The following is a 15990-nucleotide window of genomic DNA, read 5'->3' as shown; positions in this document are numbered from 1 at the left end:
AATTATGGTGGGCTTCTGCAAAAGAGAACAGGACTCTTCTACCTTTGATATGCAGAAAAGGAAATTTCTGTCCTCTTTTGCATCTTCTGTTCTCTTTGCCAACTGGCAACCAGAATTCAAATTTTAATTTCAATCATCCTCAGAAACTGTGGCTACTGAAGTCTAATTATCTGGTAGATACAGTATGCATTATCCTGTACCTATGAACAGTGTGAGATGTTTTGCTCATGGTCATATTGGATTTCACTGGTTTTAAGAATATATAAACAACTGCTATTTTGCACCCATATTGAGAATGAAGAGGGTTTGGCAAATTGGAGGAATACCAAGTAATGATGCAAAATGGTGCTGAATGGTTTATCTATGTAACAGTAATTCAGATGGCTTGGCAATTGGCATTTAACAGAGTTCTATTGCTATCATCGTCATCGCCATCATTTGTAACCCACTTTGGGTTCTTGTGTAAGGAAGAAAAATGAGATATATTTATTTTAAAATTTAAAGTGCAAATACTTCACAACAAGAAGTTTGAAATACCTTGAGATATCATTAGAATGCATAATGTTCATTCAAGTAAAAACAACTCATATAAGCAGATCTGTTGGAAGCCTAATGAGTGCTAGAACAGACTCCTAAAAATTGGTATGAGGATTCAGAAATGACAAAACCACAGTACTCAAGATGGGAGGTATATCTCCCAATATCAGTGGAAAGAGTTCAATCCAACTCTTTTATATTACTCTTTTCCTGTGCCACTATCAGAGTTGGTCCATGGTCAGCAGTCTGAGGTGAGCTGGGAGCCATGGGGAAAACCATGCCAGTAGTCAGGAACAAGAACAGGAGAATAGCACTTGTTGCTCAGGCAAGGCTCAAGTGGCACAGAACAATCAGTTCTTACACACCTTCCTGTTCAGGAGGAATCAATGGCCAGCTCGGGTTGTTGGAGTCACCCCAGGGCCTGAGGATACTTCGCTGAGAGGGGGTTCAGTAGCTTACCACTTGAGGAAACTGCCCACAGATCCCAATAGCTCCTGGCAGCCACCAACATTATTAAAGGTATGTATTTCTCCTACTCCAGCCCTGCTCTGGAAAAGTATTCTGATTGTGACACTCCAGGAGACATGGTCTCTCTGTACCATCCCAATCTATGCATTGTAATACTACACCAAATATATATAACTCTCTTAAAGTTTGTTTAAAGTGTATCAATATATACTAATGACTAGTCTACTACACAGCATTCCAAACTGCACCCCACAGCAAAGTCATTTTATAAGGCCCATGTTGCATGTTTATAGAAACTGTAAAAGATAAACCATTAACTGCAATGCAGCTTTTTTCTTTTATTGTCCTCTTTTAAGTTGAGACCCCCCATTTTAGCCTCTGTTCCTACACTCACTTATCCCCAATGATGCCACATCAAAAAGCATCATAGTCTTGTCTTACCCCATTTGTTTTCAACAGCTTTTAAGAGAATTTGGTAATGCTAAATTTTCAGCGGAGAAAAGTAAATGCTTCCAAGCCACTGAACTGATGGGAAAGTTAGGTTTATTCATTGTTTACAAGTTAAATGCTACAGAATTCATTCTCCAGAAAACAGCTGAAAGGAAGTCAACACTGTGACCTTCCTGACATTCTTTTTGATGCATTTTATGCTTTGAAGCAGCTTCATGAAAGCAGGAAAGGAGTGAATGCAGAGACAGGCTTGCTGTCACAAGTTTAAAAGCATGCTTTCCATTTGCATAGAAATCAAAGATGCTTTTCAGAAAAGGCAGGAACAGTATAAGTCTTCCTTTGGGGTGGGTTTTTTTTTTTTGCATTTTTATTTTTGTTGTCAGCCAAGGCATTCAGTCCTGATGGTGGGGAAAAGGGTTATGAGGACCAACACAGTGTTGAGGTCAGGTGACAGACTCAGCCGCAGGGCAGCAGGTTTATGCATTACAAACCACAGGGATTCCCAGGAGAGCCATATTTATTTATTTGTTTATTAAATTTATATCCCTCCCTTCCTCCCAGAAGGAGCCCAGGGTGGCAAACAAAGCACTAACAACACTCTAAAACATCATAAAAACAGACTTTAAAACATATTAAAACAAAACATCTTTAAAAACTTCTTAAAAAGCAATTCCAACACAGACACAGACTGGGATAAGGTCTCTGTTGTATTTTATTCCCTGTTGTGCACTGCCCTGAGAGCCTTTTGGCTGTGGGCGGTATAGAAATCGAATAAAATAAAATAAAATAAATAAAATTCTGTGTAAAACGCTTGTTGAAAAGGGAAGGTCTTCAGTAGGCGCCAAAAAGATAACAGAGGTGGTCATAGGGTCTGAGATGATTGATACTGGAGGAGTTGCTCCTTTGGCTACTTGAGTCACAAGCCTTTTGGGCTTTGTATGCTAGCACTAACATCTTGAATTGGGCTCCATAGCTCACTGGCAGCCAATGCAGAGCTTTCTGGACTGGTGACACATGGTCCCATATGGCTGTCCCACTCACCAACATATTTTGCACTAGCTGCAGTCTCCAGACTGCTTTCAAGGGCAGCCCCACAAACAGTGCATTACAATAGTCAAAGACGGAGGTTATCAGGGCAGGGATAATTGAGGCTAAGCTATCCTGGTTCAAGAACTGCCATATCTTGTGAACCAGCCCAAGCTGAGCATAAGCACTCCTAGCCATAGAAGCCCCTTGGAATCCAGGAGTATTCCCAGACTACAAACCTGTTCCTTCAGGGGAGTGCAACCCCTCACAGAATAGGTCATACTCCCTCATGTTTTAAAATGCTTGTTCACATTATGTGTTGCATAATTTTCAAAGCAGGTAACAATTTTATATAAATTCTAGTAACTGGAAAAGTGGTCTATAAAGTGGTCGGTCGGTCGATCGATCGATAGATAGATAGGACGCAAGAAAACCCCTAGGCTAAAACTAAAATAAATATTGGATCTCTGAAGTTAAGAAGCAAAAGAAAACTTTAGTATATAGTAAGATCTTAGAAACATGCTTTACTGTTTAGTCTTATAATACTGAAATGGTAAGTGTTCAGCAAAGAAAGCATGAAAAATCTGTTGAGAACCACTGAAATGGGGGAAGGCTCAGGTGAGTTCAGAGAGAAGGTAATGGTTTGAACAATGACAATTTGGATAAGAAAAGATGTAACAGCCCTGAGGACTTTACTTAGAAGTTGTAAAATAGGCCTGTGGGCTAAATTAGCAGAGAGAAGAGATCCAATAGAGACTCAAATTCAGGAATGTGAAGATTAAATAAGAGACTGAGAGCTAAAATGGCAAATTTATCTCCTGAGACAAGTATTTGGGTTCAGAGAGATATACCAAATCTCAGTAAAATAGAAACCAACAGGATGGGGGAGCTTGAATCTAACAATAAGTGAGGCAAACTTAAAGTAAAAGCAATATCCAGAGGGAACTGAGAAGGAACAATTATTGATATTCTTTCACTTCTGGTTAGGAGACGTAATAGAGGCAGAGGAGATCCCACCCTTGGCTATTCATAATGCAAACGGAATTGCTAACAGAAGTGGAGTCTCATCTCAGTAAGCCATCCAAGAGACACAAGAGTAAAATTTATGTGCATTCCATTGAGAAATAGAGTATTGCAAAAGACAAGTAGATAAGGGGGTCTGCAGTATAAAAATGTTGAAGTGGCTGCCTAAAATATAATTAATAAATAAATGCTTACATTTTATTTCTTTTTTAGCAGTTACATTTTATTTATTAACAATGAATGTGTGAGGGATGACGAATCCTATCAAGAACATATAGGATATACCTATTAAGGAAAAACTTACTTATAATCTTAAAGTAACTGGGCAAATGTCTCAGGTTTTGCCTCCCCCCCCCATAATTTGGACACCATTTATATGCTATGCAGTCAAAGGAAAAATAGATGGTTCAAGATCTTACAGATCTCAAGTTATTAAATACAGATCAATATTCATTTAATGATTTGAACAAATTGAGTCAATCTGAAGAAGAAGGACTGTTGAACAGGGAAGCAACAAGATTTATTGTGTATGATAAACAAATATTTTAAAATGCTTTAAATTAGTTTCATGCTATGAATGACACTATTTTTATATATTTATTGCATTATAACATAATTTATTGTAAACTAATTGTACTTTTTCATGTATTTATTTGAACACCTTTTTATATAAATCCCTCTGCCTGAAATTGTAAATATGTAAATTTTAAAATAATAAAGTGTGTATTGAGATGTCCTTATGAAAACAGCTCATGGTAAGTGTGCTCCAGTGTATGGCGTGAATTTATGCTGCCACAAAAACACAGTATTGGTGGAAACTTACACCAGAATAGAGACAAAATATGTGATGGGAAGCCAGTCTCTGTGCTGGTGAATGGCTTCACAGCACCAGATGCTTATGAATGGCTTCACAGCACAAAAAAGCAACTGCCTTGTGAAAACAGTTTCAAACAGCCTCAATGAGTGCCACATTCTGAGGAGTGGCACTCAAGTTTATCATCATTTCTATCTCACTTCTTCCATGACAGAACACAAGGCAATGCTACACAATAGGGTTCTCAGCTGCAGGCCCACCCTGAAGTTTGTTTTTATCCCAAGTTATGTTCTGCTTGTGGTCTACTGGTGTATTTTGAAGGGCTCGATGTTTGTGATTTATGTTTTCTGGCTTTTATTGGTTTTATTGTTGTTGCACTGCATTTCATTTTAAATGTACATTACTTTGGGGGTGTTTTCCTAAAGGTGGCATCATCATCATCATCATTATTTAATAATGTAAAATAGTTTATTTTAAATTATATTGTGCTAGGAACAATCTAGGTAATAATTTTTCCTTCCTTTTTTCTTCTCCTCTTCATTCATTCTTTTTATTATTTGATCTTCTGTGTTTTCATTATTTTTGGAAAATTTAAAGAAAATCTGGAGAATCTAAAATAACATTTTTTATTGTTGTATAACTTTTCAACTCTGATGATTGTGCTGCGTTGTTGTATTAAGATACAACGTATATGGTATTCTTGGTATTATGGAAATAAAAAAGCTTTTAGAAAATCATCATAATCATCCAGACATCATCATCTTCCAAAACACTGAGCAACCCACATTTGCTGCATCATGTGCCTCTTCAGACCATCCCCTGGGATTCACTAGTGTCCCAAGACACATTAGTCAGAGAACGTATGCTGGCCAGCATCATTCATCATATCTGTGTTTATCCCATCTCCCTCAGGTGCCACTATTGCTTGATTCCTACATTGCCTTTTATCTTCAGTAACTCATCCTTGTTATTTTAATAAAGTTATATGTAGCTATTTTTTAAGACTATAAGCATTGTCCTTGCTCCCCATTCAATGACCTAAGACATTTTAGTGAAGTGACAGCAATCTAAGTCAGGAGTATAAGGTTACAGAATTGGATCTTGCTTAGAAAATAAACTTCAGAGGAAGAATATAACCATGTATCAATCAATCTGGAGAGTCCCCTGGTCATTCTGGCAAGCAAACAAGCAATTAAGTGTCTCTGGTCAGGAAATAGCAAAAAGAGCAGAATGCAATTACTACCCTTTTCTGTTTAGCATCCCTCACAAATTAGCACAAGCCAGTAAGGGTGATTGAAAAATAACTCCCAGGGTGCTGATTGGAGCAGATAAAGTATTCAATATCTACATGCATTCATCAGGTTGAGAGTGCTGAACACAGTGATCTTACAACAATTTGTCCTACCTGCTTTTTCCAAAAGTCAATCACTAGGTGTAATACTTCTTCTTCCTGCCTTGATCCTGGAACTGTAATCAAAAAGTCTACATCATGTCCAGTCGTCTTGCCCCTGTCAATAACAAACAAGCAAGGTGATCGGGGTGCTTCTTCTTTGAAAAAAACAGTATAACTTTTGCTGAGATTCAAGTCCTGCTTTCAAAGATGTTTTCCCCCTGGCATTATAAAAACAGCTTGCAGTATAAAATGATAGCAATGTTTCTTACAACATAATCAAATTGAAATCTTCTATTTATTTTTACAAGAACTGTCACTGTTCTTTGTTAAGCAATAATTTTAAAAGCTTGAGGTATTTCATCTCTTATTCAAACTAGATAATACAGATCTTTTGGGGTAAGGTGTGATGTTGCTTTTTTGTTCTGTTAATCCTGAAAAAGAAAGCATTAGTCTTCTATAAAGGAAATCATAATCGAAATACAGATACAGATCTAGACGTGTTTTACTAAACCAAGGCAGTAACTTCTGATAAGCTTGGTAGCCTTGTCACCATCTAACGTTCTGGTTTAAATGTTGATGGACATTTTAATTACCAAAAAAAAGTGCCTAGTTGCAGGTAATGTTATTCTCTTTCTTTTCTACAGACATGAAATGCCTGCAATTCAGATATTTCTTTCCATTTACAATATACGAATAATGAAGGTCTTTTGTGCTTCATTCTTAACAATAGCACTAATGACACAGCTCAAATGGACTGAAAATTCTAAGTACATTTATTTATATACCTGTCAGTAGCCAGGCACGGATCGCACCTGCTGTTGCCACAGGGGAACAAAGATGAGACACATAAATTAGCACCCACTTCTGCAGAATGTTACTGAGAGGCTCAGCCTTGCTGTCATTTTAAGTATGCCCCTAGCACCTTGACTCCATACAATCCCCATGCTATCTGCAGTTGGTACATCAGGCAGAGGCTTGAGACACCAAGGCCAAATTGAATGCACTGACCTCGATTGATTAATAAGAGACTCTTGTAATGAGAGACTTGTTACTCATACTAGCATGAGACGTCCAGAAAATGCAAATACGTTTCTCTTCTGTTTGACCTCTAACTAATTAAGTCATCGTAGGCACTTCCCGATTTGATGTACTTATAGGTCTGATTAAGGGAGCTCCATGCAGAGGCCACCATTAGTAGCCACATAAGCATAACTTAGTTAAGGGTAGAACTCTTCCATCTGCACAAAACATTTATTTGCACTCATTGCCTATGGCAGAAAACTTGGATCTTAATGCAGGCTAGGATTTTCTCTAAGGAATCATCAGGTCTGGTTCAAGGCATTTTGGGTGTCTGAAGTAGAGCAGCAAGTGGCACCCCAGCCTTGTCATGGTACGTAGTACCCAAGACCAGCCAAGTTATTTTGGCACTTGAGGCAGAAAATCCCACAAAACTTCCCACCTTTCTGGCAGTAAAAATACAATAATCGATTATGAAAACTTACTGTCCTTTCATTATTTGCTTTGCCTAATGTTAAGGCCAACCCTGTAAATCATTCCCATCCTTGTTCTAAGTAGTGTCCTAGGTAACTGACCCTATAAGAGGTTTCTGTTCTAAGTCCTTAGGGTTCAGTCTTTATGGGATCTAGTATAGCCTCAATTGCTACATTGCTTGTCAGCTTGGGTCTTCCTTAGTGCTCCCTACCTTCCTTCTGTCTTTACTATTTTTATACCCAATTTTAATTGGGTTCTAGGGGAATGAATGGATTCAAGTTCCCCTTTCAAGCCTCTATCTGAAGAACCTCACACTGTATAAGGCTTTGGGAATCTGGAGGGCTCCACTAGTCACCAGCTGTCTGTCATAACAGATTGCTCAAGCAACCTTTAGTGGATCAGTGCCTATGATAATCCACACCCCTTTCTCCCTGAAGAAGATTCTATTTCTTTATCCCTTCACATATGTGTGCTCTGGTTTTCTTTTTTTTCCCCACCACGCTAATTCCCCAATCACGTTCCCTCCTGACGAACACTGTTTATATTCTGACTTTGCTCTTTAATCCACTTCAGCTCCATGCATAGCCATCTAATACCAACTACCTTTCCCTCTCCTTATTTGGCACTTAAGTCCTCCTATGTCTACTGCCACCTTGGGTTTAACCCCAAAGCTGCTGCTCCAAATTGACTATTGTCTGAATGGGCTGCCGTCAAATCGATCCCGACTTATGGCGACCATATGAATAGGGTTTTCATGATAAGCGGTATTCAGAAGGGGTTTACTATTGCCTTCCTCTGAGGCTGAGAGGCAGTGACTGGCCCATGGTCACCCAATGAGTTTCAAGGCAGTGTGGGGATTCAAACCCTGGTCTCCCAGGTCATAGTCCAGCACTCTAACCACTACACCACACTGGCTCTAATCTATTTTTGTAGAAGCCTGTCTCTTGTAATAAATTGCATGTCTTCATTGGTTCTAAGCTTTGGTTTCTTGTCTGGTTGCTAATTTCTCCTGATATAATACGTGTCATTTGCCCCATGGCATGCTGTGACCCAGAAAGTCCATGTATTGGTTGGTTACACATGTATCCATGTGCACATGTACACAAGAACATAAAATAACAAGAGAGAAGAATGGTGCGCTTCCTTACAGTAGGAGAGGACCTAAGACAATATTGATCAATGTCACCTGACCATGGGATGTGAAGCCCTGGAAACCAATGGGTGAGGTTTCTGGGAGAGGGCAAACTTGAAAGAGTGAGCCATTAGAGCATAGGATAGGGAAAGTTATGGATGGGAAATTTTGAACATAACCAGTGGAACATATATAGGAGACATTAGCCTATGAAAAGCCTGCTACTGTGCATCCTGTCAACAGTAGCACATCCACACAATAACTTCCCCAACTTGTGATATTTAAATTATAAAACGGACAGGTTTACTCTAAAAACCCATCAATTCTTTTCTTAAGAATTCCCACAAAACGAGCAAGCAGGCTCATTTTGACATGAATGCCAATCCTAGTTCCACACGTATTCCCATTAGTTGCTGAATGAGAGAGAGAGACCAACTTGGGTCAACACCCTAGTGGGGATTAGATGTGCCAAATGCGTGTATTCAAATCCTAAAGCAGGTACCACACCCTGTGATTTATACTTGACTGTGTTTAGCATTTAGGTCATGGGTATAACTCTCAGGCATAAGCATTTTCTCATCATTTTTTACTTATATTGTACAGTCTGTTTGAGGGTTTTGTTTTGTTTTGTTTTAAGAATTTAATCATAGTCTCTCTCTTGCATTCCAGTACATTCATCTTAACTTGACTCTACTCGAATTTGGTTTGAGGAATACATATATATTTATAAATATAAATGATCAACCATGATGAAGTTATAACTCACATTTGTCAACATGTCACAAGTCAAATTTGTCACTTTCCAAGTGCTTTTTTGGGAGGAAAGAGGGGAGTTTCTTAAAAGCTCTTTTTAAAAATATAGGCCAAGATACATTTTACTAAAATTCAGTAAAACGAACATCCCAACAGGTTGTGAGGACCAGGAAGTCTTCCTCTTCACAATAATAATACAATAAAATAAAAATAACATACTAGCGGAACAGTGATGAACTTTGAAAGATCCTTGTATAGGACTCTGGAGAGCTGCTACTAATCAAAGTCGACAGTACTGAATTACAAGGATGATCAATGTAAAAGACTTCTTTGGGACATAGGAAGCTATGTTATACTAAGTCAGCCCATTGCTTCATTAGTTCAGTATTGTCTACAATAGCCTTCCTCAACCTGATGCCATCCAGATGTTTTGGAGTACAACTCCCAGTATGGCCAATGGTCAAAGATGATGAAAGTTGTAGTCCAAAACATCTGGACAACATCAGGTTGAGGAAAGCTGGTCTGCACTGCTTGGCAGGACTTCAGACACAGGGTTATCTCTGTCCTACATGGAGATACTGGGGACTGAACCTGGGCCTTCTGTGTACAAAGCATGTGCTCTGTCACTCAGCTATGGCCTTTCTCCATGAGAAGACTATTTCAGGCTACAGCTGAACCTGCAGGCTAAGATCTACAGTCCTCGGGCCTACAGGCAGGCAATGCTTGATAGAAACCAGGATTGAAAGAGGGACATCTAAATCTTCAGTCTCATAATCTCTCAGCTGTGCTACTTTGGCTGTTGTAGAATAAATGCTACTGCACTTTTTTTATCCTCTAGTCTCTCCACCAGCCTACTTCCTTTCCAGTCTTTTGTGCCTGCTGCTCCCCTGATACGCTGCTCCAGCCTTTCAAAATACATACTGGTCACTCAAAACCAGGGCCCATTATCAACTTGAACTCTAGACATGCCTTCTTGTCTAGGGTTATGTGGCCATGCTTCCTCATTTCCATTTAAGCCCTCCTGCATGATCTATCCCAGGGCTCCATGGAGACTCTGATCTCAATCATGGAAGTACTTGTAGTTTCAGCACTTCACGTATTCAGCTGAGAGGAGGCAGAAAACAAACCACAAGGTCATTTCATTGAAAGGAGAGAGCTGGTAAATCAGTCTTGAGATTAGCTAATCTAGTGCTCCTGCTCCATTGGCTTCTCAGAGTCATTGGCAATGTGGATATCTGCTGAGGATGTCCAGTTTACCCTGCTCCTCATCCAAGAAGACCCCAGGTTCCAGGACTGGGCAGGGCTGAACCCTGGCTCAAGTACAGAAGGACACTGATTATCCTTCTGGAGTCTAGTTTGTAGGGAACAGTACACCATTAATTCACTATGCCTGAATACCGCACAATGTATGTGAAGTACTTTCAGCACTTGAAATGCTCTATATAAATGCTAAGTATTTTTGTTAGCTATGTGATGGCTTCAGGAGTGAAGCCATCATTGTAATATACAAAGTCATTTTCTTAAGGCATCATTGTGAAAGTATCACATGAAAAGGAAGCAGAAGGAATTATCTCTTTTGATGCAGCTCCAAGAATGGAATAGACTCTTACCATATTTAGCTGGAGTTTGAGGGAGTGTTATCCCCCCCCAGCATATTACAAAACACTCACTAATGGAAAGACTCAAACAATCTTTTTGTGAAGCATGACAATCTGTCAAAACTGTGCAAACTATTCAGTAATTTTCATGCTCATGTAGAGTTCAAGTGCTTACAGGGGGAAACACTGGACTTCAATTTCTGTGCTTGCCTCCAGGTAAACTATCACTTTGTTGTAATCCTCCAACCCTTTGAACTGTAAGAAAAAGAACTAACAAAAAAGTCACATGCCTGAAAGCTTAAATGCTTACATTAACCAGATATGTGCCAAGAAAACAGAAAGTCAAATGCAGTATCTGCAGAGTAAATTCGTGATGTTTTGGAAAGTTCTAGCCTTTAATTTGTCCCCTTATGACACTGAGATTTTTCAGTTCCTCAGAGACAATTAGATGTATTGGAATTATAATTTATAATCATATCTTTTAATAACTTTTAAAAGATGTTATAGCAGATGATGCTCTCCATGTTCAACTTTGATTAGAAAAGTATTAGTGCCCCTGCTAGGATAAACAGAAACACTTTGTACCTCCAAAATCTTTTGTTGGTATTAAATTCCCATTATTCAATATGATATATAATATATCCTGCTTCAATTGCTTATAGATTGCAGTTGGATATACTTAGGATGGATATGCTGAAGTGATGGTTAGAAAATGTGTGCTATTAAAAATGTTTGTCCCTAGAAAATAGCATTTCAGGTGCATCCAAAGCTATTCCTGAACTTCGCTGAATCACATCCTGCAATATCAAAATATTTTATGAGTTCAGTGATGAGAAGGCAGTCCATATTGAGACTAAAATATGAAAATAGTATATCATAAAGTATTTTATTGCTACTGCAGATGTGCTACATGCTCTTCTTCCTCAATTACACTAAGATACATCATCTGTACATTATTCCTAAAATAGTCTAGATTTACATTATACGTCATTTAAAAATTTATATTTAGGCTTCTTACATACTTACCTGGAAGTAAGTCCACTGAAGGACTTACTTCTGTGCATTTATTTTTATTTTATTTTATTATGTTTATATCCCATCTTTCTTTCTTCAAGGAACTCAAGGCAGTCTACAAGTGATTCCTAGATGGTCTCCCATCCAGGTATTGATGAGACCAGACCTGCTTACCTTCAGCAAGGTGGTGGCGTCACATACCTTCAGATCATACGTGTGTAGCCACTACAGATTGTGTTTTTAAGTCATACTCAGAGTAGACCCAATGAAATTAATGGACAAGTTAGCCATAACTTAAGTCTATTGATTTCAGTGTGTCTACTTAGTTCAGGGATAGGGAACCTTTTTCAGCTCAAGGGCCACATTCCCTTGTGGACAACCTTCTGGGGGCCAAATTGCAGTTATTCGCAGAGCCAGGCAGAGGCAAAAGTGGGTGGGCAATGAATATAAATTTTACATTGGTACAGTAGGCTAGTTTCTATACACACACACACACTCTATACTCAATCCAGGCAAGAAAGAGTCACAGAGTTCAACGATGCATTCCAGCCAGGAAAAAACATCCAAGGAGGGCGTGAAGCAAGGCTGATGAGGGTTGTGAGCTGGGAAAGAGGCTGTGGCTAAGGAAGGTGTGTGGCCTGGGGAGGAGCCCCAAAGGCCAGACAGAGAGGCATGGAGGGGCACATTTAGCACCCGGGCCCAAGGTTTCCCACCCTTGACTTAAGTCAGATACAACCCATAGATTAGATAGCAGTATGGTTTGAACAAAACTACAAAAAATGCAAGGTATATAAAATCTTCCAAAAATAATTACCGTGAACCTTTTATCATCAAATTCTTTTACTAAAAATGAGTCGACTGGAGTTCATAAAGGATACTTGGATTTTATACAATATGTGTAGTCATATATAATTTTGATAACAAGTTGCAAATAAAAATAAATTACTACCAGTAATTATTGTTGTGGTGTGCCATCATATATGTAGTTCAGATAATAAATGGAAACAAAGGATGCCAGAACTGCAAGTTTACATATACATGTGATTAAGGTAAGATCCAAACAGTCTCTCTCGCACTCCTGACTACACTCCTATCTTGGTGCATCATCAAGAACAAAGTTTCCTATTTTTCCCCTAGAATACTCAGATTGCACTATAAATACCAGTTCTTGTCAGCCATTTTGACTGGCATAGTATGAAATATTTTGCATCACTATGTAATAACGCAGCTGCCCATAACTGTGGGCTATTGTCTGTATCGATCTGTTATTGTCTAGTTATACTATTTTTAATCACACCATGACAAAAAATTGATCCCATGACAATTCCTCTTATACACGACTCATTGTTTGCCACAGCACTTCAGGTCAAACTACCTGTGAGATGTTAATCATATCATTTGTCCTTGAATGCAGGCTTTCTCTTTTACAAATTGCCAGCACAGAGGGCCTGATTCAGACTGGACACATTTCAGCCAGACAAAAGTACTCAACAAAGGTGCAGAAAGAGGCTATGGCCTGGTGTGGTCTAGAGAAAGAGGCTAGACAGAGAGGTCCAGAAGGATGCATTCAGTCTCTGGCCTGGGGTTCCCCATCCCTACTCTTCAGTTCAAACAGCATTTAGGAGCTCTGATAGATAGTTTTACCCAAATCATGTCAATGGCCATTGAGCAGAGTTGAGGTGTGGAGGGGAGAGAAATAAACTGGCAGTGGAAAATAGCTCTCAGAAAATGATAGCTATTAGGCTAGAGAGCCGAAATGATGTACGGTTACAATGGAACGTATGTAGTTTATTTATTTATTTCACAAAGGAGACAGTAATCAGTCAAGAGAATTCCTGATTCAAAACACACTTCAAAAAGCACTTCAGTAAACACAATAAGACCACTGTCATCTATGATTTGATTGTGGATGAAGGTGATGATTTGGTATGCATTACTGAGACCTGGGTGGGTGAGCTGGGAGGTGTTGACCTGACCCAACTTTGCCCATCTGGATACTCGGTGCAACACCAGCACAGGCTGCAGAGATGGGATGGGTGGGAGGAGTTGCTTTGGTCTACAGAACTTCCATCTCTGTCACCAGGAAACCACTTTGTCTTGCAGCTGCCTGTGAGGGCTTGCACCTGGTGTCGGGCCAAGGACACAGTAAACTAGGGTTGCTGCTGGTGTACCATCCACCCTGCTGCCCAGCAGCTTCTCTGACCGAGCTGGCGGAGGTCATCTTGGCTGTGGTGTTAGAGGAGCCCAGAATTATAGTGCTGGGTGATTTCAATGTCCACGCTGAGGCTGCCTCTAGTATTCTAGCTCAGGACTTCATGGCCTCCATGACGACCATGGGGCTGTCTCTAGTGGTCACTGGCCCAACACATAGGGCAGGGCACACCCTCGACTTGGTTTTTGCTCCAGATGGAGGAAGGGGTGGTCTGAAGATGGGGGGTAGATGTCACTCCATTGTCATGGTCAGATCACTTCCTTCTGAAGTTTAGATTTATGGCTCCCATCCTTCCCTGCAGGGGTGGTGGACAGATTAAGATGTTCCACCCCCAGAGCCTAATGGAATCCACTTGATTCCTGAATGCCCTGGGGGAGTTCCTAGTAGATAGAGCAGGTGACCCTGTTGAAGCCCTTGTCATGCTATGGAACAGTGAGGCGCATCGGGCTCTCAACACAGTTGCCCCCGAGCATCCTCTCCAGCATTGTGGAGCCCAGTTTGCACCTTGGTACACCAGTGAGCTAAGGGCAATGAAATAGGCTGGACGACGGCTAGAGATCAAGTGGCGAAAGACGTGCTGTGAGGCTGATCAGGCACAAGTAAAACATCGTAGCCATGCCTACTGTGAGGGCGGCGAAGAAGGCCCACTTCTCTGCCTCCATCGCATCCTCAAGTAGATCCAGTGGAGCTTTTCCATACTGCCAGGCATCTGTTGACATCAACTCCAGGAAATGGAGTTTTAGACCCTTCGGAGGCCCACTGTGAATTGTTTGCAAGTCATTTTGAGGGTAAAGTTGCTCGTCTCCATAGCAGTCTTGATGCCCCATCCACATCTACTGTAGTCCCCAATGAGGTGTCCAGTGCAATGTCTGCTGCAACTTCTTGGGAACAGTTTCAGTTGATGTGGCCTGATGACATAGACAAGGTGCTTGCGATGATGCGCCCAGTAATGTGTCCTCTCAACCCTTGCCCTTCTTGGCTTATTAAAGCTTGCCGAGGGAGGTTGACCGAGTGGATCCAGGGTGTGGTGAACGCATCATTGTGGTTCCAGCTGCCTTGAAAGAGGCGGTGATCTGACCACTCCTGAAAAAGCCCACCCTGGACCCATTGGTCTGTGACAATTATCGACCGGTCACAAATACCCCCTTCTTGGGGAAGGTGATTGAGAGGGTTGTGACGCAGCAATTGCAAGTACTTTTAGATGAAACAGATTATCTTGACCCATTCCAGTCTGGGTTCAGGCCTGGTTATTGGACTGAATCGGCCTTGGTCACCCTGATGGATGACCTTTATCAGGAAAAGGACAGGGGGAGGGCAACCCTGTTATTCTTACTTGATCTCTCAGCGGCTTTTAATACCATTGACTATGGTATCCTTCTGGGCTGACTTGGTGAGATGGGTATTGGAGGCACTGTTTTACAGTGGTTCTGTTGAGCCTCCGCTTCCCCACGAGGGCCAGGGAGGGGGGAGGCATGAGTTCCAGGTTTCCCAGCTGTCAGAGGGTGCGGAAGACCAAGGAATTGTTGAGTCTGAGCAAGACCTTGGGAAGGGAGGGGAGTTTCACTCCGGACCAGTTCCCACAGATGGCGCGGCCTCGGAAGCGGAGAGCACGACGCCCCCCGACAGGTTGGAGGAGCCGTTGGAAGATGTTCCAGAGAGGGCGGTGACTCCCCCTTTGCCAAGCGGTTCCTGGGAGGCCTCTAGCATGTCACCGCCCCCTGACCTCGAGCCGGTTGCTAAGGAGATGGTTCTTTCGGATGAGCCATTAGAGGTACACCCCGGTCACCCTGCTCTGAATGCTGCAAGAAGCGGACAGGACAGAGGCAGGACTTGCAGAGGAGCCAGAGATTACGATCTAAAACTTTCCCTACTTAAGACTGTCACGCTTTGGATTAAGTTGCTGAGTCAACTTTCTTCACGCGTTGCAGAGCATGTCTAGAGTGCAGTTAGGGACTTCTAGTGAGCTAGCTTAGAGATTTCTATGAAGCGTACTGCTTTTGATGTATCCATCACTTTAATAAAACAAGATTTGACTGCACCTACATCTCAGCCTCATGAATCCCGCTCTGAACAGGACAT

General features: G+C 40.9%; 1 protein-coding gene across 4 annotated transcripts in view; it reads right to left on the bottom strand.

Moving 5' to 3' along the window:
* DNTT (DNA nucleotidylexotransferase) overlaps window positions 1–15990 on the bottom strand; it is a 230529-nt gene that overhangs the window by 71213 nt on the left and 143326 nt on the right. For all 4 annotated transcript variants that reach the window (XM_061635584.1, XM_061635583.1, XM_061635585.1 and 1 more), the window contains one exon: window positions 5724–5826. In XM_061635584.1, coding sequence (XP_061491568.1) covers window positions 5724–5826 — 103 coding nt within the window. The remainder of the gene's footprint in view (window positions 1–5723; window positions 5827–15990) is intronic.

The sequence above is a fragment of the Rhineura floridana genome, chromosome 7, assembly GCF_030035675.1.
Source record: "Rhineura floridana isolate rRhiFlo1 chromosome 7, rRhiFlo1.hap2, whole genome shotgun sequence".
In the NCBI taxonomy this organism is placed as follows: Eukaryota; Metazoa; Chordata; class Lepidosauria; order Squamata; family Rhineuridae; genus Rhineura; species Rhineura floridana.
Note: the sequence above shows the minus strand (reverse complement) of the source record. Positions and strands in the feature narration are given on the sequence as shown.